This window comes from Peromyscus leucopus, chromosome 4 (assembly GCF_004664715.2).
Source record: "Peromyscus leucopus breed LL Stock chromosome 4, UCI_PerLeu_2.1, whole genome shotgun sequence".
Classification (NCBI taxonomy): Eukaryota; Metazoa; Chordata; class Mammalia; order Rodentia; family Cricetidae; genus Peromyscus; species Peromyscus leucopus.
The window spans coordinates 145,157,072-145,183,446 of record NC_051066.1 but is presented as its reverse complement, the minus strand read 5'-3'; the positions used below and the strand labels follow the sequence as shown (position 1 = coordinate 145,183,446).

General features: G+C 53.3%; 2 protein-coding genes across 2 annotated transcripts; one reads left to right on the top strand and one right to left on the bottom strand.

Moving 5' to 3' along the window:
* Positions 1 to 2,462: 2,462 nt before the first annotated feature.
* Positions 2,463 to 9,142, bottom strand: LOC114704223 (60S ribosomal protein L18-like). The gene is given in 4 exon segments (XM_037204465.1): positions 2,463 to 2,866; positions 2,869 to 3,184; positions 5,318 to 5,370; positions 8,983 to 9,142. Coding segments are annotated over 4 exon segments (786 nt in total). The 3' UTR covers positions 2,463 to 2,609.
* Positions 9,143 to 9,828: 686 nt separating this feature from the next.
* Rbbp8nl (RBBP8 N-terminal like) lies at positions 9,829 to 25,231 on the top strand. Its single transcript, XM_028885367.2, has 14 exons — positions 9,829 to 9,927; positions 15,093 to 15,227; positions 16,684 to 16,726; positions 17,529 to 17,624; positions 17,892 to 18,004; positions 18,414 to 18,486; positions 18,622 to 18,764; positions 18,855 to 18,937; positions 19,161 to 19,327; positions 20,278 to 20,977; positions 21,273 to 21,399; positions 21,869 to 21,930; positions 22,019 to 22,136; positions 23,889 to 25,231. The coding sequence occupies exons 2-14, from the start codon at positions 15,167 to 15,169 to the stop codon at positions 24,014 to 24,016; spliced, it is 1,914 nt and encodes a 637-aa protein (XP_028741200.2). The 5' UTR covers positions 9,829 to 9,927; positions 15,093 to 15,166; the 3' UTR covers positions 24,017 to 25,231.
* The last annotated feature ends 1,144 nt before the right edge of the window (positions 25,232 to 26,375 follow it).

Here is a 26,375-nt window from a genome sequence, read left to right as displayed (position 1 = left end):
AGATGAGTAAACTGGGGCTTACACTGAACTTTCTGTATGCTGATTCTGACCATTGAAGTCTCCTGAACATGAAGACACAAGCCTTGTCTGCAGCCGTTCAGGGCCCAGAGCCAGAAACAAAACCTTGTAGGACATCAACAGCTTCTGGGTGACTGGGGATATAGCTCAGTGGGTAGTGTGCTTGCCGTGCATGTAGAATGTCCTGGGTTCAATCCCTGGCACAAGAGGGGGTGGGAAGAAGAAGAACAAAAGGAGGTGTGGGAAGAGCAAGAAAGAGAAGGAGGAGCAGGGGAAGGAGGAAGTTTGACATCAACCCAGCAGAGCAGAGGGTGTTTGGGAAGGAGACACCTTCCTCTCCTTCCCCTCCCTGCTTTCTCTAGACTCATCACCCCTACCTATGCCTCACCCCATACACTCCAACCTTGCAGCCCCTCCTGTCTCCCTACATCATCTCCTGATCCTTTGTGCATCTATACCTGTTCTCTGCTTCATTTTTATTAAGTGTCATCTGCCCCATGCTCCACCAAAGGCACCCTCAAACTGCTACAACTCATACCCATTTTCTCTCCCCAAACACTTCCACAAGCTGGTGTGATCAGAATGCCCAACTTTTTTTTTAATTTTTTTTTTTTTTTTTTTTTGAGTTCCTAAAAAAGAAGAATCTCAGCCGGGTGGTGGTGGTACATGGCTTTAATCCCAGCTCTTGGGAGGCAAAACCAGGTGAATCTCTGTGAGTTCGAAGCCAGCCTGGTCTACAGAGTGAGATCCAGGACAGGCACCAAAACTGCACAGAGAAACCCTGTCTCAGAAAAGAAGGAGGAGAAAGAGGAGGAGGAAGAGGAGGAGGAGGAGGAGGAGGAGGAGAAGGAGAAGAATCTCGTGGTGCCTTCCTGACCTGCACACAGTAGGCACTCAGCAATAGCACCCCATTCCTTACCTCCAGTCTTCACACAGTGGGCAGTCAGCAGAGGGCACCCTACCCCTGCCCAGTATGTGCACAGCACGGATCTTACCAGGTTGTAAACAGTTACCAATGAGCATACTCATTCAGTGGCTGCAGTCTCTTTGGCCTACACTCACAGGTCCTACAGGACAGAGGGTAGCCTACAAATGCACTCACCGAGGCCCCCCATGATGCCTGCCTCAGTATCCTCATCTGCAGCTTCAAGCCTGGGCTCTGAGGCCTAGCTAGGCACAGAGGAGATGGGTTACATCCTCTCTCAGCCTAGAGAATGGGGATTTTCCCATCCCTGCACTCAGGGCCTCCCCACATGTAGCCATGGTCCCCATGGACTGACCTGTGTCTCTGAAGACTCACATCCTCCTCCTCCAGGAGGCACAGCCTACCTAGCTTACCCCTAGGAAGGCCATGGAGGCCTTCAGTCTTGCAAGATCTGAACCCCACATCCCTGCACTCTACCAGCCAGCTTCTTGCAGAGATGGACACAAGGGCACAGGATCCCTGGAGGACCCGTTTAACATGATATCTCGAGCATCTAGTTCCTAACTGTAATTGATAGGAAGAGAGTGGGACTGAGGCAGAAGGACAAACACAGACCAAATTCAAGGCTGGGCCGAGATGTGGCTCAGGGGTAGAGCACTTGCTTAACATGTCTGAGTCCCTGCAATTCACCCCCGACACCACCAAAGCCAAAAACCAAATTAAATAATTGAGGCCACCTTGAACAACTTAACAAGATTCTGTCTTAAAATGAAAAAAGGCCTGGGGATGTACCTCAATGCTTGCATAACATACACAAGGCTCTGGGTTCAATCCCCAGGACCACAGAAAATTAATAGAAAAGTAAAGATATTTTTATTTGCAAGTTTTTTGTCTTTTTTCCAACATCTAAAGCTTTTTTGTTTGTTTTTTTTTTAATTTAAGTTTTTTTTGGGTTTTTGTTGTTGTTGTTGTTGTTGTTGTTTTGTTTTGAGCTAAGGATCGAATCCAGGGCCTTGTGCTTGCTAGGCAAGGCTCTACCTCTGAGCTAAATCCCCAACCCAGAAAATTTTTCTTTTTCTTTCCTGGAACTCACTCTGTTGACCAGGCTGGCCTCGAACTCACAGAGGTCCATCTGGCTCTGCCTCCTGAGTGCTGGGATTAAAGGCGTGTGCTGCCGCCGCTGCCGCCGCCGCCACCACCACCCAGCCTTTATTTAAGAATTTTTTTATTTGTTTTACATACTAACCACAGATCCCCCTCTCATCCCTCCTCCCACTCCCTCCCCAGCCTTTCCTCCCCACCCCCCCACTCACCGTCCATCCCTTCCTTGGAAAGAGTAGGGGAGTCAGCAAAGCCTGGTACATTCAGCTGAGGCAGGTCCAAGCCCCTCTCCTGCATCAAGACTGAGCAAGGCATCTCACCATATGTAATGGGCTCCAAAAAGCCAGCTCATGCGCCAGGGACAGATCCTGATCCCACTGCCCCTCAAACAGACCCAGCTACACAACTGTCTCCCATATGCAGAGGGCCTAGTCCAGTCCCATGCAGGCTCCACAGCTGTCAGTCTAAAGTTCATGAGTTCCCACGAACTTGGTTCAGTTTGTCTTTGTAGCCAAAGATTTTTTTTTTTCCTTCTTCTTTTTTTTAATAGCAGTAAGATCCAGGGTTAGTTTTTATAGCCATGGCTAGCCCTTCTGCCTCTGGCACGTTCGAACTTCCGGCCCTTGGAGAGGTCATAGGGTTTGGTATGGCTGTGTGTGGTTCCTGGGACCTTGCCAAAATGCCAATACATCTCTTGCCCCTTCAGAGGACCAGACAGGAGCACAGTGACACGGCCCTTGGGAGACTCCAGGGCCAGCTGGTCGAAGGTGGTGATCTTACCCCCAACCTTGAGGATGCGACTTCAGGCCTGGCTGCCCACCACAGTGCACACACCTTTAGTTTGGGTACTTCAAAAATCCAAAAATCAACCACAACTGCCTTGTTCTCTGGGCCAGGAAGCTTCATCTTTCGGATCATCCAGAACAGGGACTGAGCTGGCCGGTTAGTGCAACTCATAAATAACCTTTTCAGCACAACCTGATTGGAGGTAGAATTCATTTGTCTGGCTAGAAACCTGGACAGCGTGACCAGCGGTAGCAGGTCCTGGCTCTCAGGCTCCTTGTGCCGAGCCTTTCGGTCCTTGTTATGTTGAATGTCAACACCTATGATGGCACCTCCTGCTCGGCCAGGTCCAGAAATCTATTTGCAAGTTTTTGTAATAAAGTTTTATTATTTATTCATTTATCTCCTTAATGTGTATGGCTATAATGTAATGTGTGTTTGTATACCACATGTGTGCCTGGTAATCTCAGAGGCCAAGGGACTGGAATTACAGATGGTTGTGAGTCACCATGTGATTACTGGGACTTGAAGCCAAGTACTCTGGAAGAGCACCATCTATTAATAAATAAATGAATGAATGAATAAATAAATAAATAAATAAATAAATAAATAAATAAGAAGAAAGAAAAGAAAAAAAAAGAAAAGAGGGAATACGGTGAGGGCCAACCTCACGCGCAGCTGCCCTGATTTGTGGGGGGCTCCTTGTTTACCCAGTAGCTCCTCTCACCACCACACCCAGGGTAAGGGATGTGTGTGTGTGCACATGGGTAACTGTGAATATGTTCCAGTTTCCTTTGTGTTGAGGGAAGGAAGGGCTTATTTAGTTTACACCTCTATATCACAGTCCATCTTTAAGGAAAGTCAGGGCAAGAACTTGAAGCAGAAACCATGGAAGGATGTTGCTTGCTATCTTGCTCACATGCTCATGCTATCTCCATTTATACAGCCCAGGACCACCTTCTCAGTTAATCGTGCCACCTACAATCATCGGGGGGTTCCTATATCAATTAACCATCCAGACAGTCCCTCACAGGCTAATCTGATCTAGGCAATCTCTCAACTGAGGCTCCCTTCTCAGTCGACTCTAGACTGTGTCATTGACAGTTTAAACTAACTAGGACTGTGTGCATGATGTGAACACACAGGGGTTAACACACTGTATGCATGAAGTATATGCAAAGGGGTAAGTGGGGATGGGTGTGCACACCCACACAAGCGTATGCAGCATAGCCAGACCTCATGCTCTGTCGGGACCAACGCTTTGCCCCAACACTGTCCAACATTGTACCCCAGGACCTAGTCATCCCCTGGAACATGGGTAGGTGGATGGATGAGTGAATAGACTTTAGGTGTCTAGAGCTTGCCCAGGTTTGGGTGGACAAAGGAGAAACTCTGGAAGAGGCCCTAAGAGGCCATACTCTGCTCCTTTCCAGTAGATAGTAGGTAATATGGAGTCTCCAGCGGCCGACTTCTCTGGCTCCAGCCTGCCTGGAATATGGAAAGGGGACAAGAAGTAAAAGCATGTGGCTTAGGGATTCCTATGCACCCTTCCTAATGCCAAAGACCCTGACCCCTGACTCGTCATGAGGTCAGAGCAACTTTCCCAGAACCATGGCCTCCTGGACCAGCCCCCTTCTGAGAACGCTTTCTGCAGGCTCTTCCCTGTGTTGGCATCTCCTCTGTCTTCAAGCTCAGGACAGGCTTTAGGCTTTGCTCAAGGCCCCCCGGGAAGGGTGAGAGGACTGACGGGGCTTCCAGCAGCCTGGGCACTAGGAGAGGGTTCTGGCTGCATGCAGGCACAGGGGGGGCTCCTGTTGGCAACTGAACAAGGCATTGTGGGTGGTGGCTAGTCTTGTATTGTGGGTGGTGCCATCCCTGGGCTGGTGGTCCTGGGTTCTATAAGAAAGCAGGCCAGGCAGCCATGTAAAGCAAACCAGTAAGTAGCACCCCTCCATGGCCTCTGCATCAACTCTTGCCTCCAGGTCCCTGTCCTGTTTGAGTTCCTGTCCTGACTTCCTTTGATGATGAAGAGTGATATGGAAGTGTAAACCAAAATAACCCTTTCCTCCCCAACTTGCTTTTTGGTCATGGTGTTTTGATGCAGCAGTAGAAACCCTGACTAAGACAGCCATAATGCTGGAGTCCTCATCAGCCATATAGTCAACATGTACCAGATCTGGGATGGACATCAAATGCCTTGAAGGGTGGTGCCAAAGACGAGCTGAGCCTTAAATAGTTCCAGGTCACTAAAAAGACGAAGGGGGTCTGGTAGTAGTACACCTACCAGCTCCATGGCTTTCTGAAACAAGTGTCTACTCTCATCCAGTCAGAGGCTACAGAACTGCTCCCACCAATCGAGTCTGAAAAAAAAGGCCAGCCAGTATGAGAGCAATAAAAGCAGAAGCGTCTCCTGAGGCCTGGCCCCAATCGCAGCATGGGAACTGTGGGCACACCTTCAGTCTCACCCTTCATTTCATGTCCCCCTCTCACAAGGGAGGGTCCTTGGGTAAGGCACTTCACTTCCTTGGCCTCGGTTTTCCCACCTGTCAATCAGAGAGGAGTGAAGAGGTTAATGCAGGAAAAGCACTTGGCCTTCAGCAAGACTAGACAGACAGTTGTTAGCATCCCTGTCACCGTGGCGATCACTCCAGTAAAGTGGTGAGAATAGAGGCCCTTAATACAGAGGACACCATGCCAATGTCCTCCAACATATGCTCACCATCCAGCCATGACCAGAGGAGAGGGATCAAAGATCCCTTGGTGGTGTTAGGATCCAGGTAGATGTCGCCAGTAGGTGGAGTATGAATGTAATTGGTCCCCATAAGCTCTTAGGGAGTGGCACTGTTAGGAGGTGTGGCTTTGTTGGAGTGGGAAGGTCTTGTTGGAGGAAGGGTGTCACGGTGGGGCAGGCTTTGAGTCTCCTATATTCAAGCTGCTCCCAGTGTCACAGTGCAGTTCCTGTTGCCTTCCTGCACTCCACTCCACCACGCTCCCTGCCATGGTGGTCATGGACTGAGACTCTAAACTGTAAGCCCCCACCTCAATTAAATGTTTCCTTTATAAGAGTTGCCGTGGTCATGATGTCTCTTCACAGCAATAGAAACCCTGACTAAGCACCTGAACATATTCTTACAATCCCATGTCATGTCCCTAAGTACCATCCCTCCTTAGTTACTAACAATGTCTCAGTAAGTCGATGTTGGCTCAGGTGTGACAGTGGACCACTGGAGGGAGGAAGACTGCTATGGAGGAGGCTGTGTTGGGGGAACAAGGGGAAGACTGTACTTTCCTAGCTGTTTTACTACGACCCTAGCGCGACTCTAAAATTTAGCTTTATAATTTGTTTGAGACAGAGTTTCGTGTGTCCTAGGCTGGTCTCAAACTTTCTATGTAGCCAAGAATGACCTTGAATTTCTGGTCCTCCTGCCTCTATCTCCTAAGAAGTGAGATTACAAACATGATCCACCACACCCAGTTTATGCAGTGCTGAGAATCGAACCCAGGGCTTCATGCATGCTAGGCAAGCACTCTACTAACTGAGCTACATCAGTTTAATTTTTACTAATTTCATAAAGCCCAATTTTATTGGTGGATGTAGTGGTGTACACCTGCAGTCGTGGCTCCTTAGGAGCCTGAGAGAGAAGACCACTCCATTCTAAGAGTTAAAGACCAACTTGGACCACATAGCTGTGTCCCATCTCAAAAAAGAAGGAAAAGGAGGAAAGAAATGAAGAGAGGGAGAAGGAAGGAGGGATGGAGAAAAGGAAATGAAGGAAGGAGAACAGAGGGACGGAGCGAGGGAGGGAAAAATAAAGACGGGAGGAGAGGAGACCAGCTTAGGCCTGACAATAGACCTATAATCCCAGCTGCTAGGGAGGCAGGCAGAGGAAGTCAGAAAATTCAAGAACAGCCTGAACTACACAGAGAAACCCTGTCTCAAATTTAATTTAAAAAAAAATTCTTTTGAGACACGGTCTTACATAGCCCAGGCTGGCCTCAAACTCATAGAAGCATGCACCACCATACCTGGTTTATGTGGTGCTGGGCATCAAGCCTAGGGCTTCATTCATGAGAGGCAAGCACTCTACCTACCTCGCTATATACTCCCAGCCCCTCCTATTTTTTTTCTAAAGTTTTAAGAGCTGGGAATGTAGCTCAGTGGTGAACCAGTATGTATAAGGCCCTGAGTTCTATCCCCAGTACTATTAAAAACAAAAACAGGGCGGTGGTGGCGCACGCCTTTAATCCCAGCACTCGGGAGGCAGAGGCAGGCGGATCTCTGTGAGTTCAAGGCCAGTGAGTTCAAGGCCAGCCTGGGCTACCAAGTGAGTTCCAGGAAAGGCGCAAAGCTACATAGAGAAACCCTGTCTTGAAAAACCAAAAAAGAAAAAAAAAAAAAAAAACCAAAACCAAAAACAAACAAAAAAATCAACCATAATGAGGCAGAGCTACATAAAAATAAGCTGATGGTCTTTAATGTACAGGATGAATATTCCCTAATGAATCCTCCCACACACAACCACAACCAAGAAACTGACAGTTCATCACCCAAGAAGCCAGCTCCTGGGCTGCTTGTCAGTGGGAATCCTGTTTTCTATGCCTGTGCTGCACTTACCCACACGGAGCAGAGGTGTAGACATCAGAGCCCTGCCTCTGGGTTGGCAAGTTTTCCATCTCAGAGCTTGGCTCCTTTGTTTATTCACCGGCCAGTCCAGTGGGGGTGATTATAAACATGCTGCTAGGACATCAGCCTGGCTGCTGGACAGGGCCAATGTGTGTGTGGACCTCTGAGAAAACAGCCTCTGCTCAGTTACTAACACTGTTCTGTTAGCACCATTTCCCTGTCCAGCCAGCCAGCCCCAAGCAGGAAGGGTCCTACTACTGAGCACCCACTGAGGCAGACCCTGGCAAAAGCTTTAGCTCAGGGCTCCTTCCGAGCTGCCTAGGAAGCATACTATACAGACAGGTCCCTGGCCAAGAGAGCTTGTGACCTGGGTGGGGCAGGAGCTGGGAACAGAGGAAGCAGGACAGAATTGCAGGGTCCAGACTCCAGCTCTGGTCCAGACATAAACCTACATTGCTGGTGTGGAGTATGTGACTCTTCCTACCCACAGAGAACCCACCAGATGTGTACCTGCAACCCCCAGACATGAACGCACAACCTCCAGGCATGTACACACACCCCCAAGCATGCACTATGCAGTCCCCGAGATATGCACACACAGCCTCCAAACATGTACATACAACCTCCAGGCATGCATACACAACCCCAGACATGTACACACAATCTCCAGGCGCATACACACAGCTCCCAGGAATGTATATACAGTCCCCTAGACATGCACACAAAGCCTCAAGACATACGCATACAGCCTCTAGCCTGCAGACCCTGCCTCACATACAAGAACAAGCCCACATGCATGGCACACATGCAGAAGCCTGTTGAACATGCACAAGCTGAGGGACTACAACCAGCCACTTTCAGATGCCGATACTTGAGCACCAGATCTGGCTTAGCCATAGGCTGCTGCACAAGATGCCTTAGGCTGGGGCTGACAGAAAGCAAAAATGTACCTCTTGTGGTCCTGGATGCTGGAAGTCCAAGGGCAGATCTGTTGACAAACTCTCTATCTCATCTGGCCGGGGAGCTGCAGTTCTCCGATCTCTCTGTAGGAGCACTGGTGCTATTCATGGGGCCCCACCCCTATGTCCTGATTGCTGTCCAAGTCTCCCAGCCTTGGGGTTAAGATGTCAAAATATGAGTTGGGGCAGGGGGCACGTCAGATCTTAGCCTAAAGCAAGCAAAGCATCCATCCACGTCCACACAACTTTCTCCAGGCGTCAAACTGAGCCCACACAGACCATGCCCACCCCCTCCTGTGGTGCACATGCGAACAGATACACACATACTGAGCAGGCAGACACGGCTCACAAGGGCCCAGTCAGCAGGTGGGCAGACGGTGTCTACAGTGCTCTGTGGCCTAGAACTTTCCCCTTCCTGGAGCCTAGACAAGGTCATCTTGGAGGTAGAGACAGTTCATCCTTGCCCATGCCCAGGGCCAGCTGCCAGCAGCAAGAAGTCTTCTGTCCTTCAAGACCCGGGACTTCTTCCTCTCCAATGAATGGGGTTGCTCTGATGGACCCTCACTACCTACCTTCTGTGTCCCCGTGAACAGGGGAGTCCCCTTGCATCTGGGCAGAGCCAGAAAAGCTGAAGTAAGGGATGGTGACAGGCAAGTGAGCAAGAGGGAAGGGGACAGTAATGTGGGCATCCAGGGCTTCAGAGGACACCATCTTCTGCACGAGTGCAACCATGATGTCACTGTCTAGAAAGAAATGGCATGACATCAGTACCTGGCCCCTCTCCTACCCCGAGCCAAGCTACCTCATACCAAGCCAGCTCTCTGCCCCATTTGCCAACCCCAGGATTCCACCTGGCTGGGGCATCCAGCCTGAAACCCAGAGATGCCCACCCACTTGGGACATCCAAAGACCTGAGGCTTAGCCCCTGCCCACCTCTACCACAAGCAGAAGCCAGCTGTCTGTCTCAACGAGGGCATAGTGGGTACTGGACAGTCCCCAACCCAGTGAGGTCTCTCTGAATAGTAGTCTCCAGAGCCATAGGTCCTGGGTTTTTTATCCACAAGCCACAGACCAAGAAACCTGGATGTGGGCAGCATGATGGTCTTTTAAACATCTGACCCCTAAGTGTCAAGGCCAAGAGCATCTCTTCTTCCTTCAGAAATGCCCACACACCCTGGCTGGGCCCCTAGGCTAGCCAGTCCAAGGCCCCACAGGATGCTCCTTGTGATGGTCAAGCTAAGGCACCCAGGCAGGCAGCTCGGATTATGGGGAAACAATCCAACTCTATGCACATGGCCAGCCGGTTCTTCAACTCTCCCTGAGATGGCCAGACCAGTCAGGCGGCTTTGGGCAGTCCCTGCCTCCTAGCTGCTCCCGGCTGGGAGAATCTGAAACCTGTCAGGCGGGTTTGGTCAAAATTCTGTCTTGCAAGTTCATACTGCTTGCTCCTATCTCTCCCAGGAGGGGATCACTCAGGACCGAGGCCCCTGGAGGTCCCAGGCTGGCCAAGTGGCCATGTGAGTACCGGCTACAGCAGGCAGGGCTTTTCTAGGAGCTGGGTGGACTGGAGTTGTTGGAGTGCTCAGCATGGGGCTGGAGACCCAGCTCAGACTTCAGAGCAGGAGGGCCCGGAGGCAGAAGGCAGGAAGCAGGCTGGGAGGCGGGAGGCAGGGACAGGCAGGCTGGCCTGCCTTCACCTGTGGGAGGTATGGAGGACTACCTGATGCCTGGTCCTGGGGACCAAGCAAGGAGGAGAAGGGCTCAAGGGTTTCCTGGGCAGCAAAAGCAAAGCCTGGCATGGCACTGTGGCCCCACGCTCTGCGGAGGGGTTCCAGGGCCTAGGAGCAGGCTGGGTGTCTTATTCCTAATAGGCACCGTGTCCTGGACCTCTCACTGCCTAGCTCTCCATGGGCCTGAAGACTGTGCAGCCATGGGAATGAGGAAAGCACAGTGCCAGGTCCAGCCACCCGTAGCTCTGAGCTTGGCAGGGGGCATTGCCAGGCCCTGAGGTTGGGTCAGTAGCTGCAGTACTGTAGCAGGCAGTGGGAGACAGTAGGATCAATCACCAGCCTACTGGGTCTCCTGCCCCCAGGCCTGCGAGGCTGGAGTCGGGTTGCAGGGCCCTCTGCTACCTGAGCTGCAAAGCTGCCTTATTCTTTTACTTACACCCAGGCAGGCAGTGTGCACGCAAGCGTGAGACAAGCAAAGGTCTGTGTCCACCTGCCTGTGTGTACACAGCCATCCCTAGCCCCGTGTAAGGGTTGTGTGTGTGGCAGGGGATGGGCTGAAGTTGTGCAAAGGCATTTACTTTTGGCATGCATACATAGATGTAGGTTTCTCCAACTGAAGGTGTTGCTCTATCTGTCTGTGGTGGCTACCTTTCTATGGGGTTTATGTGTCAGAAGGATATCAGAAACCACCTTCCCAAGGAAACCTCTCTACATACAGCCCGCCACCCAGACTGACCCAAGGGGTTGCCAGGAGGCCTGTTTGTGTCTAGGCTATATCTCTTGTGAGCTGATGATTGTAGATAGATAACATCTCTGAATCTCAAATCTCTATGGAATAAGAGCTGCCATGGGTGACTGTGAAGAACATGTGGGAGCACATGGGGCTAGAAGCACCCCGGATCAGGCATGGAAGCCCCACCACATAGCAGGCTCCTCTTGTCTCCCCAGTTACCACCACCAGATTTTTGAATTGGAAAACCAAGACACAGCCAGACAAGCAGTTTGGCTAAAGCCACTATGGGAGATGCTTTGCCCATCACTGCAGTCTCCCACACAGAGAATGAGAGGAGATGGAAGCAGCCAGACTCTGGTTCAAATCCGGCCTCTGCCTCCTTGCCTCCAGCCGGCTCCATGCCTTGGAGGCTGATTGCATAGCATGGGATACTCAATACTTCCTCCAAGGCCACATGGACTCCAGTCACATTCTGGTGGTGTTCTTGACCCTGGAGTGGCCTGTCAAGGGAGACAGCAGGCCAGGTAATAGCTTGGTTTTCTCGGCAAAGTGCTGGGAGGATGTTAACATCCCTGAGCCAGAAAATCCCTCATGAGGTTCAGGGTGCAGAGGTGCTGTGGACAGTGGCATCTGCTGTCATCACTACCACTGCGGCCACTGCTGCTTTTCGTGCTTTTTGTGTGTGGGTGGACATCAGATGGGTTGACCAAAAGCTCGTCTGAAACAGACTGAGGGTCTGCTGAAGAGACCTCTTCCCTTGAGCACCTGCTAGAAGAAAGGGGGCCTGGCATTAAGGACAGCCAGACAGGGTGAATGTCGTTGTCTCTGATTTCGCACTCTGGAAAGGGAAGGAAGCCAGCTGCCATCACCCACCAGTGACAGGGTCCAGGGGCTCCAGCTACCTCAGAGAACACCACCCAGGTATGGCCACTGGCCCACCACTTGGGCTTTGCCACTGGGCCAGATGGTACCTGGTCTTATTGGGAGTTACAGCTGGGGCCATGAGCCCTCACCTGTAAGGACTGGATGGCACCTTCCCTGGGAATGGCCACCAAAACCCATGGACTAGTGAGCATTTTGTGGCCACCGTTGATGGCAGGCCTCTGCTCTGAACACAGGGAGGGATTTGTCCTCCTACAAAAGGTCTTTTTGTTTGTGAGACTCAGGCTGGTCACAAGGAGAGAGGGCATTGTTAGCCCCCTGGGAGCTGTACATGAGGGAGATAAGAGGCTCAGGGTTCCCTCTGTCACACACAGAATATGTGTCACTCGCCTTTCGCCTGGCACATGTGATACTGGTGGGAGCCTTACAGAAACCGGATACAGGACATGGGTGTGTCATTACCCCCAAATGAGGAAACAGGAGCTCAGAGGTTAGAGCAACTTACCCAAGGCTATACATAGGAAGGACAAGAATCATATTCAAAGCCCAGGCTAGCACTCTGGGCTGGGGTAGTGGCTCTGCTCTGGGACACCGGCCTGCTGGCCTGCTGTGATTCACCGGCCTGCTGGCCTGCTGTGATTGGCAATGGAAAACCCCTGCCTCCCCTCAGAGGGCAGCCTGGGGAGCTGTGAGGTGCAGAGGAAGGGTCTGAGGTCCAAGTGAGGCTCCTTGGAAGCAGGTGAGCCTGAAGAGCAGGTGGGGACCCTGAGAAGCAGGTGTGGGCTCTACCGGACAGGTAGGGCCCCATAGAGCAGGTGGGGGAGTCTAAGGTTCAAGTAGGGCTCCTGGGAGCTCCCTTGGGGTAGTGGAGGCCCCCACAGAGGATATAGGCGCCCTAGAAGGTAAATGGGGACCTGAAGGTGTGGATAGGGGCCCTTGAGATAAGGAGCGATCCCATGGAGCAGGCAGAGATTTTTGGAGCAAGTGAGGGACTGGGGGTGGGAGGGCAGAAGGGGAGGGAACCTGAGGTTCAGTTGGCTTCCTGGGAGGCAGGCAGAGCTTAGAGTATGCCTCCTGGTGAGAACATGGATAGAAAGCTTCTGCTGTCCCTCTTCACTGTAGAGTGTTTTCCTAGGCTCTGACTTTAGGGACATGCTCTGTTTGGTTCGGGTGAGCTGCACTGAGTTGGTTTGAGTAGCACTGATTGTGTCCATGTAGACGCTGTATCTCACATCCAGCCTCCTGCCTCTTGCCAGCTTTGATTCTGAACAGACCCCCACCTCTGCCCCTGTATCTTCGCAGACAAAGGGAGGCAGAGTAGGCCTGAAGGTGTGTAATGTCTGTGTAGGTGGCAGCTGCCCCCAACTTTATACCTGCCTCCCCAACTGCCCAGCCAGCAACAAAAGATGGAGCTGAGGCTGATGAGCAGCCTTGACCCTCTACCAGGTGCTTCCCAAGGATTCAGTGCCCACACAGACCTTCCAGCCTGGATGTCAAGAATGAGGCCCTGTCTGGAGACCCTAGGGCTCAGGGTTAGGCTTCAGGTCTCTGCCTACCCCCATCACCACTCTGTGTTTTGCAGCCCCAAAGCACCCTCACACGCTCCTGGGTACCACCCTTCTAGGTTGAAGACTGTACCAAGTCTATTACTCTTGCAGGCTTCTTCTCACTTCACAGCTCCCTCCAGCCTTGGCCTCTGAAAAGACCCACTCCCACCCACAGGGTGCCCCGTATTCCCAAGCTGCTAGCCACCTTCAGCAAGCCTAGACTCACAGAGCACGCCTACTGGGGACAACCACTCTGCGGACCTGTGGCACAAGGCTTCTGGGCATGGGCTTGTGTATTTTTAAAAGCCAGGTTCATTCTACCCATGGTCACCCATTTCTACACCAAAATGCCAAGGCTTGAAGAACGCACCCAGGCGACTACTATCCTCCATTTCCTTTCCCTGCCCAGAACCCCAAAACTCCAGAATGGTAGAAGCTGGACACAGGGACACCCTAGGCATGACAGGGGCCCAGGAAACTGACTTCCACTTTATCTCAGTCATATGTGTTTCTGCCATCTGACTACCAGGGAAGTCATGTCATCCCTATAACAATGTTACCCTGGATCAGGATGACCTTGCTTGGTCTTGCCATGGCCCTGGGTCCCTGGACAGGATGTACCATCTAGATCTGAGGGAACTAAACCAGTGTATAGCAGAGAATTCAGGACTGTCCTTGAGGAGGGAACCTTGAGAGTAACAGCCAAGTGGTGTGTGTGTGTGTGATAGGCTAGAATGAAGAAAGGAAACAGCATATGGCCCCAGAGCCCATACAGACCTCACCCAAGCCTACAGGCACCTCAGGATCCCTTGGACTGCTCCTCTACAGGTGTTGGCCCAGCCCATAAAGCAGGCGCTAGAGGCCTGGGGAGAGCCACCCGCTGGGCGAGTCTGAGTGGAATTGCAGGTGCTGGCTCAGCCCCTTCCTAGCCCTGTTTGGCCCAGCCAGCCGGTCCCACCTCCTGGCCTTTAGCAAGGTAAGGCCTAGACAGCTGAGCATACTGGCCCTCTGGAAAACATCCCATGCTCACACTAGCTGAATAAGCAAGGTCTGCATTCAAATCTACTTCCCCCCATGAAAGAGGTGGGGGCAAGACCTCTTTGAACTTCAGTTCCCCGACTTGGAGAGAAGTTCTTGGAGATGTCTTGAGGATTCAGTGGTTACGGTAAAAGTGATACCTGTATTGAATTCAAGGAGGAAAAAAGGCAGCTAGAGTCATGTGACCTAGGACCGGGACCCTCAGCCTCTGGCACTCAATGTTGGGGTGGTTAGTTAACCCACAAGGACATCCCTCCTTGAGATGAGCCTCAGCTCCCAGTCCCTAGTTGAGGGACCTCCCGGTTCTTCATTCCCGTATCCCATCTAAAAACAGAGCTACCAACTGTCACTTCCACTACTGTAGCCAGCTGTGGGGAGTCGGAGCCCAGGTGGGTCTGTGAACAGTCTGGGAGCCCACCTTCTTCCTGGTTTCTGTCCCCACACCATAGCTGTCCTTGCTCGGTGACTTCCTGTGGCCACCACAGCCACTGTATGACACAGCGGCCACCACCCCTCCCCCAACTCCTAGCCCAGCCTCCAGAAGTCAGTCTGCTTAGTGCTCTGGCCCACGCAGACTCCACTGTTAACCATTTCATCCTCCACAGTCCAATCTTTAGCCATTCACTCTCTACCCCTCCCCTTGGGCTGCCTCTCCCATTGAGCAGATTTGCCCCACACATGGAAAGTTCACCTACTTGTCAGCCCATAGCCCCTACTTAAATCAACCCTCTCCCCCCACCCCCTCTCTACAGGCTGGACCCAGAAGGGCAACAGAGGTCCCAGCCCTCCTCATAGCTAGTGCAGAGTGACCAGCGCACAAGGAGCCATGGACAGCTTCATGGAGTCGCTGAACAGACTGAAGGAGGCCCATGAGAAGGAGGTCCTGGGTGAGTGGCTAGTAGAAGGCTCCACTGTGCTCATAGGAAGATGGTCTGGGAGGGGAAGGGTGGTCTGTGAAGGCTGGGGAGCTCCCAAGGATCCCCTCTGGTACTCAGTAAGTCTGTCTGGAGAACAGAATCCTGACCCAGGGACACAAGCTGCATGCTCAGGGTTCAGACGGCCAGCCTGGGCCCAGACTCATCAGAATGTTTTCAGACCACACCCCATGGTGTGGACAGGAGAGGGACATGTCCAGGGGTCACCATCAACACCTCGTGACCACAAGCTGCATCCAGCCCCCAAGCACGTCCCCGCTGTGTCCTCAGGGCTGGCAGCTCCAGCGCAACGCCCCCTCCCGCAGAGGGAGAGGTTGCCCACTCTAGAGGATCCTAGGGCCATATGAAGTGTCTCCAGCACTGAACAGACACCTCCCCCTCCCCTCCAGGCCCTGCTAAGTTCCCTACTGGTCAGGGGACCCTCAGCCCACCTCGTTGTAATTCCAATTCAGTCCTTGGAGGCCTTCCAGAAAGGGCCATTTGAAGGTCAAGGAAGCCAGACACTCCCTGAGCCTCAGGGAAGAAGTCAGTCTGCCCTTCTGGGAATCCCTAGGCCTACCCAGGCTGGGATCAGCCTCACTGGATCCCAAGGAGGTGTGTCAGTAAGAACTTGCTCTGAACATATCTAGTGTTAGGGGAAATGTTCCAGAAGAAACGGAAACAATACCTGGCCGGATGTGCATGGGGATACAAGTTAGGGTCAATAGGATTTCATCTTGAGAGGTGAGGCGTCAACACTGACCAAGAGGAGACCAGGCTACTCCCTAAAGAGGACCGGACCCTTTTTGGGCAATTGGTTTGGGCTAGCAGACAACCCTCATCATACCTAAGGGACTTGGTTGGGTACACAGGAACTCAGGGTGGGGCAGAGGCTGCCCAGCCCCAGGGGCAAAGAACTTGCAGCTGCTGAGAAGGTAGATGCTGGCCCCACCCTAAGATTGTGCTGATTTGAAGACTGAATAGAACCTAAGCAGAAGACAAAGACAGGTGCCGGGTCTTCCCATTCCATTCTCTACACCCAATAGGCATTGGAAGGTCCAGAAGTTAGGGATACATCTAGCTTCCCTTCCCTAACACTGGCACTACCCACCCCCCAAAAAATTAGCCACTCTTGGATGCTCTGCTCCTATCAGGTGGCCAGCCACTTCCAGGACCAGGGTCTCTGCCAACCTCTAATCAGATACTGAGCTAGGGTGCCAGGCCTCAGTTCAGGAAACCAGAGCATCTGGGCAGCAGGTGCAGATGGGGTGTCCTCCCCAAACCCTTCCAAGGCAGATAGCAGGAGTCTAGAGAGGATCCCATGTGACAACCAGGGCAGGAGTTTCCACGTCACGCCTCAGCCCAGGCAGTGTTGTGAGGAAGCAGCTGGGCCGGGCCTAACCCGCACCTTTTCCCTCCTCTCTGCCAGGCCTGCAGAACAAGCTGCTAGAACTGAACTCAGAGCGGTGCCGGTGAGTCAGCCCAGCTGAGCCATCAGAACAGGAGGGCAGCTGTTCTCACAGGCTATGGCCACCCACACTGCCCCCAAGGGCCCAGGATAGCAGCGCAAAGGAAGAAGGGAAGCAGCGTGGCAGGGAGAGGGCAGGGAGTCTCTTGGCCAAGGTGGCATACTACTTATGTGGTAGAGCCAGAACTGGACCATGGACATTGTCAGCCCCAAGGGGTCTGGTGTGGCCCTCCACTTGGAGACCCAAGGAGACCAGAGCACCAGTGACAGTACTTGTGAGGTCCAATGCACAGCCTCAATTGCCAGTGGTTGGCCTGCAGGTCACCTTCCTGTGTCCCATCTATGACTAAACCAGTGGTTCTTAACCTTCCTAATGCTGTGGTCCTTTAATACAGTTCCTCATGTTGTGGTGACCCTTACCATAAAATTATTTTCATTGCTACTTCATAACTGTAATTTTGCCACTATTACGTACCATAATGTAAATATCTGTGTTTTCCGATGGTCTTAGATGACCCTTGTAAAAGGATTGTTTGACCCTCTCCCCACCCCAAGGAGTTGTGACCCACAGAGAAACAATGAGAAACAATGAACTAGACCAGGGTCCATATGTGCCATAGCTAAGGTAACATGAAGACAAGATAGGCCATGAGAACAGTTCTATCTGGGAGTACCGAACTGAGCCTCCTTTGAAGGGCCACACTCCAGGACAGGTTCCCACAGGGAGCTGCCAGGGATGACCCACCCAAACCCAGGCTATGCTGGGCATCAAGACCAGCAGCCCACCTCAACTGTTTGCCACACAGGGATGCCCAGAGAGTAGAGGAGCTCTTTGCCAAGAACCACCAGCTCCGGGAGCAGCAGAAGGCACTGAAGGAGAACCTGAGGGTGCTGGAGAACAGGTGAGCTGCCTCCTCCCAGAGCCAATCTGGGAGGCCTTAGCACAGACCAACCCAGTCAGATGTCTCCAAAGTAGGGATCTGCAGGACCTTCAGAGAACCTTCTTTCCAAAATTCCTTCCAAAACTTAATTGCACATGGGTTACTAAGCCCTCAGCAGGAGACAGGCCGGGGGGACCATGGAACACAGTTGGGAAAAGCAGGACATATCCTGGCAACGGGGCAGAAGGAACCAAATGTCGGCCTCAGTATGACTTCTCCTGTCCCCAGGCTGCGGGCTGGCTTGTGCGATCGCTGCATGGTCACTCAGGAGCTGGCCAGAAAGAAGCAGCTGGAACTGGAAAGTGCACGCCTGCAGAGCCTGCAGCATCTCTGCATCCTCAGTGAGCCACACCCACAGGCCAGGGACCCCAGAGCCTGGCCAGCCCACACAGAGCCACAGGGAAAGGAGGAGAAAGCATGACACACTCTGGTTCCCAGACATGTGGGATGAGGCTCCCCGTGACCTGTGTCTCTTCTCACATCAGTTCCTGGGCCAGGGCAACCCCACTCTCCTGACCTTCCTAGGGGAGCCCTAGGGACAAGCTGGAGTGCTGGCTTCACCCTTCTGTAAACCTCAGGCAGAGGTTGACTCAACACCATCCCACCGTCCACTCCTACAGCCAGTATTATTATACTCCCTCCTGCTATGTGCCAGGCTAGAGCAAGACAAGGAGGGCTTCCTTGGTACTGTGGGAGTCCCTTGTCTCCAGCCTGCCCCGTGGCCTCACTAATCACCAGCACTCTTTGCAGCCAATGAGATGAATGGGCTGAGGGAAGAAAACAAGCTCCTGAAGGAAGAAGTGAGGAGGCTTCAGAGCCTGGGGTGAGTGGGACAGCACAGGCCCAGACACCTGCTCAGCAGGCTATGTCTTCCTAGATTCCTGCCCCACAGAGCAGCCTGGCTACCCTGGGTACTCCAGCTTCTGTAGCCTCATCATCAGCCTTGTGTCTTCTCCAGAGACAAGGCTGCACCCCAGGCCTGGGAGGGCACCTCAGGGCCCCCATCACCCATGCCTCTTCCCTCACCCGGTAACCGGAAGGGTGCCACCGAGAACCCCCCAGGAAGCCCGGAGGAGGCTGAGGAAGAACAGCCAGGCACAGGTCCACAGGGTTGGTGGGGAGGCTGGGAGATTGGGCACTTTGGGGATCCCATAGCCTCTCTCCAGCTCCCTCTCATTCTTCCTCCCACAGAGAAGGTGTCAAGCCACAAGACATCCCCGGTGGCCAGAATCTCCCCAGTTGCCAACCTGCCTGAGCCACGAGCCCTGGACATGGTGAGGACATGTGTCCTGACCCCTGCCCGCCCCCTAAACACTCAGTTGCCATCCAGGCAAGCGGGCTGGCAACCATAGTCCTGCCATGTGCAAGTACTATGTGCCAGCTTCACACCCATCAGGTCTGTCCCCAGGCCAGACAGGGACACTGAGCTTCATGGGAGGCAGGGGAGGCCAGCCCGGGGAAGGCGCCCTGCCAGGCTGACCTGCCCACCCTGCACAGAGCCCTCAGTGCATCTCCAACCAACTGCACTCGACAGTAGCTGTGGTGCGGCCAGGCTCCCGGGCCTGCCCACCAGACTGTGGCACTGCCAACGGCACACCCCCACCGCCATCCACCAGAAGCAGCCCACCCAGCCCAGCATATGAACATGGCTTCCCTGTGGACAGGTAAGGCCCTACCCACTGCTGAGGGCAGCTCTCTGCTGGCACCCCACAGCAGAGAACCAGCAGCCTGAGGAGTGCTGCTCAGTATCTCTCCAGGAAACCTACCGTTCCCTGGGTTGATTTCTGGACATCCAGGTTGACTCACAGTTCCCACATCTCCTGTGTGACCAGGCCATGGTAGAGGCAGGACTCTGGCATACACCTTGGCTAGGGCACTCAGAAGACCTACGTAAATCCCGAGTCTTGTTGCCTAGCAGAGCCAATGGGGCTGTGGGAGATGGACAGGATGACCAGACACCCTAGGTAGCTAGTACTCCTCCCACAGTCTAGTTCACTTTCTGTTGATATGATAAACAAACTCTGTCCAAAAGCAATTTAAGGGAGGAACGGGTTTATTTCAGCTCCCAGGTCAAGGTTCATCATTGAACAAGGCCTGCTTGCTGTTCTATGCAGCATTACCTCTGTCAGGGAACTCACCGCCAAGGATGCACAGCAGGAACCATGGAGGAGGATGCTTGCTAACTGGCTCTTACACTAACGTTCAGTTAGCTTTCTTATGCGGCCTAGGAGCATTTGCCCAGGGGATGGTGCCATCCACCATGGGCTGGGCTCTCCTACATCAATTAATAATCAAAACAATCTCCCATGCATCAGCCAATCAGATCTGGGCAGTCCCTCAAACGAGACTCTCTTATTAGGTGACATTGTGTCAAGTTGACAGTTAACATTAACTAAGGAGGAACAGGACCCAGTGTCCAGGCTCTGGGTCTTCTTTGGCCCAATCTGCCACCTTCTATACACCGTGACCTCCAGAACTAGGGCCTGAGAACCCGCCCTCTACCATGGCCATGTGACCTCAGGTGGCTTGCCTGACCATCCATGACCCTCTGGGAGCTCACTTAGCCAGCCACTGCTGGCCAAGGGCCAGTGTCATCATCCTTCTCTCCCTCTAGCTTCCTGCGGGTCTCCCGGCCATCAGCCATAGCCTATGAGACCCTGAAGCGCTCCCTTCAGACGGATCGCCTCTGCCTTCTGAATCGCCACCTGTCTCTGCACCTGCAAAGCCCCCACAGCAGCCCCCTGGCTCCTGCTATAGCTGCCCATAGCTCCCTGCCCCAGGGCCTGAAGACTAGAGAGGCAGAGGCATGGGAGGAGCCGGGTGCCTTGGTGGGCATACAGGACCCACGGCTGGAAGGAGCACTGCAGCTGTTGCTGGTTCAGCAGCAGCTGCGAGCCCGGGCACGGGCATGCAGTGCCAGGCTGAGGGTCCCGTCCACACAAGAAGACGTGCCATTTTCCCCACCAGCTGGCTCGGATTCTGAGAACTCAGAGAGTGAGGCCCCCAGGACAGCTCTGAGCACAGAGGCCCAGCCTGATGGGTGGCACCCTCAGTCCACAGGCCAGTGTAGCCCCCCAAGGAAGGAGATACATGTGACCACTCAGGACTGTCCCCCAGACAAGCCTCTGGACCTCTCTGACCGGGGACGGTGTCGGGACATCCCCAAGTCCACTCTCAGCACCACAGCTGGCCACACTCCCAGCCCCCAGCTGACCACCTTGTCCAGACCCGTGATTCACAACCCCCATACTCTCAGCAATGGCAGCAGCACACAGACCAGAGCTCGGGAGCCTGAAGAACACTCCACTCCCAAGGTAAGAGTGCCAGTCTTGTTCCCATCCTCTGTGCCACTGCACTGCAGGATGGTATTTACATCTCCTCGGGCTGCCTTCTCTCTGTCCCACCAGTTGGTTCCAAAGAGCAGCGTAGATATCCTGTTCATACTTGGAAAGGATTAAATACCTACTACAGCCTGAAGATGGAGTTGGCTCAGGGACATACAGAGAGAGAGAGAGAGAGAGAGAGAGAGAGAGAGAGAGAGAGAGAGAGAGAGAGAGAGAGAGAGAGAGAGAGAGAGAGAGAGTCAAAGCATTAACTTGCCTCTCCCAGGATACCTCACACCCTCTCCCAGGGACCCATGCCAGCCTGACCTCTCCTGGAAGAACAGCAGAGGAGGCTGGAGGAAGGCCCAGGCCAGTGCCCCACCTGCAGAGGCCTGACACTGATGGGACCACAGGTAAAGTCAGCACTCAGAGCACCAGTCCAGTGGGAAGGGGTGTGCAGTGGGAAGGGGTGTGCAGTGGGAAGGGGTGTGCAGTGGGAGGGGGTGTGCAGTGGGAAGGGGTATGCAGTGGGAAGGGGTGTGTAGTGGGAAGGGATGTGAAGTGGGAAGGGATGTGCAGTGGGAAGGGAGGTAAGTGGCAGCCTGTTGGCCTCCAGCTGGGTCTCTCCCACTGTAAATAGAAGCTGTGAGGCTCAAAAGACATTGCTCTATTCACATTTGAGGAAGGGAGGGCCCCAACCCACAGGGCTGTGGGAGCCAAGCAGGAGGGCACCTAGCAGGTGAGCCTGGGTTCAGATCTCCAGCAAGCACCCTGGGACAGGTTACCAGCCCCTGTGTGTCCTCATCTGAAGAGTTAATCTCCTTGTCCTGGGACAGCATGCCCAAGCCCACCAGGCTGGCTGATGCCTTTTGTGTCTTTCAGAGCCCAGCAAGGTCAGGTCACAGAGGCCAGAGTTGGAACAACTGGAAGAGTCAGACACCAAGGTGGGTACTCAGCCACTCATTCAAGGCGGCCCTGGCAGATGCCCAGGCAGGAAAGGGGGTGTTCCTGAGTGTGTCTCCCTCTGCCCAGGTGGGTCTGACCTCTGAAGCAAGTTCAGAGCCAAGCGTGCTAGAAGAGGGACATGCTGAGGACCATCGACAGGGTCCACAACAGAAGAGGAAGCGGACCTCAGATCTTCAGGACAAAGGTACTTACCTCCTAGAAGTTGAAAGCCAGAGAAACACCTAGGGAGGACATACAAGACCACAGGGCTGCTGCAAATAGTGCAAGGTATGTGGTAGGTGCCTCTCCTAGACACCTGGAGAATGGTATCTGGGGACCAGCTAGAGCCTGACAGAAGCCCTGAGCCTCCCTAACAAAGGCCTCTGTGATCTTGACCAAATGACCTCCTGGCGATACATGCTCCTGGGCCTTAGCCTCCTTCCCTCAAGAGGACCGACACCAAAGCTCCATAAAACTTCAGTGGGATAGGAGTGGAACTGAGAGGGGCCAAGGATGTAGCTCAGCTGGAAGAAGGCATGTCTGGCATGCACAAGGCCCTGGATCCTACCCCCAACACTTAAAAAAATGACATCTTCCACAGAAAACAGTATTTTAGCTTTTTTGTTTTGAGACAGGGTCTCATTATGTAGCCCTGACTGGCCCGAAACTTACTCTGTAGACCAGAGAGACCTCAAAATCAGAGAGATTGTCCTGCCTCTGCCTCCTGAGTGCTGGAATTAAAAGCTTGTACCACCACACCCAGCCCCAGGGAAATATAAGTCACATTGTCATCTTAGACTACACAGTAAGTTAAAGGACAGCCTATGCTACTATGAGCCCCTGTCTCAAAAAGGCAGGGGGAAGAGAGCGGAACTGAGGACATTTATTACTGTCCCCCTGGAAGCAGCTCCTTGGGACTGGCATCCTTGGACCCTCTTGTACACCTTTGGGCAGCCACATCCGCTGGCCCTGTGTTTCTTCAGTGTCAGGGTTGCTCACGTGTTTGCCCAGGGCGGTGCCTTTGAGCTCAACTCTGCCCGATAAGATAGCAGGAATCTCAGCCTGGTCCTGGGTATGAGAATCAGGACACTTCCTGCTCCAGTGCACAATGGTGAGTCTTTGAACACCTAAGCTAATATGCATGTGGCCTGTGTTTGCCCAGCTACAGCTCAGCAGGCTGGGCTGGGGCCACCACAATAAGCTATTGTTGCCGGAAAGAGACTGACCGCAGCCTGTGTTTGCTCCGAGTGGAGGCCTGGGCGCCTGTGTCATTTCCAAGCACTTCCTGCTGTGTGCGCATGGAGTGGGGTGTGGTCCACTGGGTTCCCAGTGTGTCACCTTCCACCTCTCACACTGAGCAAGCCAGCCCCCCTTATCCGCCCAGGTAGAACTGGGTAAGGGACGGCTGGCACCAGGCGCCCTGTGGGTGGCACTCCTCCATTCCGGGACGCTGCCTGGTAGCCAGTGAGAACAAGCTCATGCCTTGTAAGGGTCATGCTCCCACTTGACCTAGCACATCCCAGCATTATCTTGAGCCATGAAGAGTGGAAGGTGTATGTAGGTGTCTCCGCTTTGGGCCTACAACTCCACCCAGCAGATAGAATTGACACTGCTTGACAGGTGGGGAAACTGAGGCCCAAAACCACAGGTCTGCTGCATAGACCCAGCATCTCAGAAGGTCCTGGGTGTGACCTGCCCAGAATCAGATGCCCCTCCCTTGCAGTCACAGTCCCAGCCACCCCAGCAGTGAGGAAGACGGTGGGTCAGGGCTGGCCCTTTCGCTGTTCTCTTGTGCTTCTCCTCACGCGCTCCAGCCATTCAACACCTTGTTAGGAACAAGAGTGGCCAACTGACTTCACGGAGTTGAGCTTTGTTGAAAGCCAGAGAAGCATCTAGGGAGGATATACAAGACCACAGGGCTGCTGCCATGCCTCTTAGAACTTCCTATTTCCCACAGCCCTCAAGAAGCCATCTCAAGGGAGGAGGAAACCGAAGGAATCTCTGACCCCAGCAGACAGCCCCAGGAGCCCAAGGGACATGGAAGACTTCAGCCTCTCCCCCATTAACAACTGCCAGGAGTCCTAACCCACCAGACTGAGGGACACTGCATTTGCCCAGATGTGTCTTTCTGTCACAGACTATTGCTTGCACAAGTCAAAGCACCCAACCTGAAGATAGCTTGGAACAGTCAGAGCACCCAGGCTCTTCCTACTTTCAGAGGGGCTGGTGCACCACACCCCTGTCCCAGGTCTCTGGACGGCTCCTCCCCCTCTCAGCACTGTAGGAAGATGGAACAACACCTGCAGGCAGGATAGGGAATAGGGAGAGCCTCCGTCCAGCCCCACCCCCTGCTTCTTTTTCTAGGCAACGCCCCCACCTCCCGAGCAATTGACTATGCAGACTTTTCCAGGTCAGGAAGGATGCCTCAGACAGCGGTCTCAGGCGCCCCCTTGTGGAGTCTGAGCAAATGCAGCCAGCAAAGGGGGGGGGGGAGGCAGTGTGCAGGTTGCCCGGTTAGATGTGACCTTCGGAGAGCTCAGAGAAGAATATGAACGGCATCGACTCATTTAGGCAGGTGATCCAGGACTAACTGGGCCTAAGCTCAGGAAGACAGAGCAAAAGCAGCCCTTATGTTCTATCGAGCCCCCGCAGACAATCTGGTGCTGGTGAGGAGGAGACTCAGGGACCTGTGTGTATGAAGTTTAAGAACAAAAACAGGCACTGTGGGCAAATGGGTGAAATCACCAGAGTCAGGGCCCAGTGTGGGGAGAGATAAGGAAGAGAGAAGGTGACTTGGGGAGGTCAAGGAAGGCAGCATCTAAAACTTAAATTTGGATTTTGAGGGGTGAATAGGAGTGTGCCAAGCAGGTAAAGTTCCTGGTATACTTTTATAAGTGTCTAGATGCCTGGTAAGATGTCAGGGTGAAGGCCGAACAGAACTCACTTGACCATGACTGCGTGAGGAAGGCCCGAGCTGGCCTAGTCAGGTAGAAGGGACCCCAGCACAAAGAGTATGGAGAGTAGGAATTTCAGTTGTAAGAGTCTGAAATTTCTGGACCTGGAGAAGCTGTCCCTGGGACTGAGTGAGACCTGGGCTTGATGAGGGGTACCATTCTCCACTGGGCCTCTCTACCTGCCACCTGAAAGTCCAGAAGACTAAATTCCAAGGGATATGGGGGGGGGGCTGTGCATGTGTGCATGCATGAGTGTGTGTGTGTGTGTGTTCAAATAGTTGTTACATGTTTCTTAAGTTTTTTCAAAATTAAATAAAACACAAGCTGTATGCTTTATCTACTCTAACCTCCTGGTCGTTTGGTCTGTGAGGGAACACACCACAATACCACACCCAGGAAGAAGCCAAATTCCTGCCAAAAATGTCCCTCAAGCACCCCAAGGATCCCACAGTGCCTGCCAGCTTTGGGATCCAGCTCTAGGGTTCCACATCCATGGCACCTGCTGAGGACGCACGCCTCCTCACCATCTCCATTTGGCCGCAGCTTCCGTGAGCCACAAGTTTGTTGTCCTCTCCCCCTCAAGGACTGTGCACATTAGCAACAGGACCTGGAGCCACCATGCCACAGGCCCAACACTACAGTGCCTCACTCATCCAACCCAAAGCAGCTTAGGCATACAGCTAGTACGTCATTGCTACCGGAGACCAAAACTCAAAAAGGTGAGTTGCCCCCATGGTCGCTTGCAGACTGTGGGAGCTAACAGCAGCCTGAGTGTCCAGGGCACCACCAGGTCAGCAGACACCATGACCCCTTCCCTCTGACAGAAATGACACTGTCCAGGAGTGCCCACCACACGCTTGGACCAAGCCCTGCGTTCCACTAGAAAGGAGAACTGCCCACCTTACCACGGGCTCCTGGCAGAGGTCAGCTTGGAAGAGGCAGGGGAGGAGAGGGCAGAGTAGGGATGAAAGAGGGAGACTGTCAAGGAGAGGAGGGGATGTCTGGGGAAACTGCCAGTGAGGACTCCTGTAGGTCATACCACTGACAGATTTCTCCCCCAAGCAAAGAAGCCGCTTCCCAGGGTTCCCTGTCCCTCAACCAGCTCCACCCTAGCACCCCCTGCAGTCGCCACAGGACCAGAGCAGGCATTGACCACAGATGGGAACATAAGGGGGATTTTCCTTTGTGCCCCTTCAATGATCCACGAAACACCAAGTTCCCACTTTAAAGACAAGTCCACACAGGCTGGTCGCTGGAAAGAGCATATGGTGGCAGGATGAAGGCAGGCTTCAACAGCCTCTCTACGCTGAGGACGGACATACACACACAGCACATAGCCAAAAAGGTCTGTATAGTCAAGGCCTGGCCACTGGACCGCAGAGGAAACTGAAGACTGAGCACCATGCAGACTCAAGGCCACACCCATGCTGAAACTTAGGCAACCCAGGAAGATGCCAGCTGTCCTCAGACCATAGGAGGTCTGCAGACAG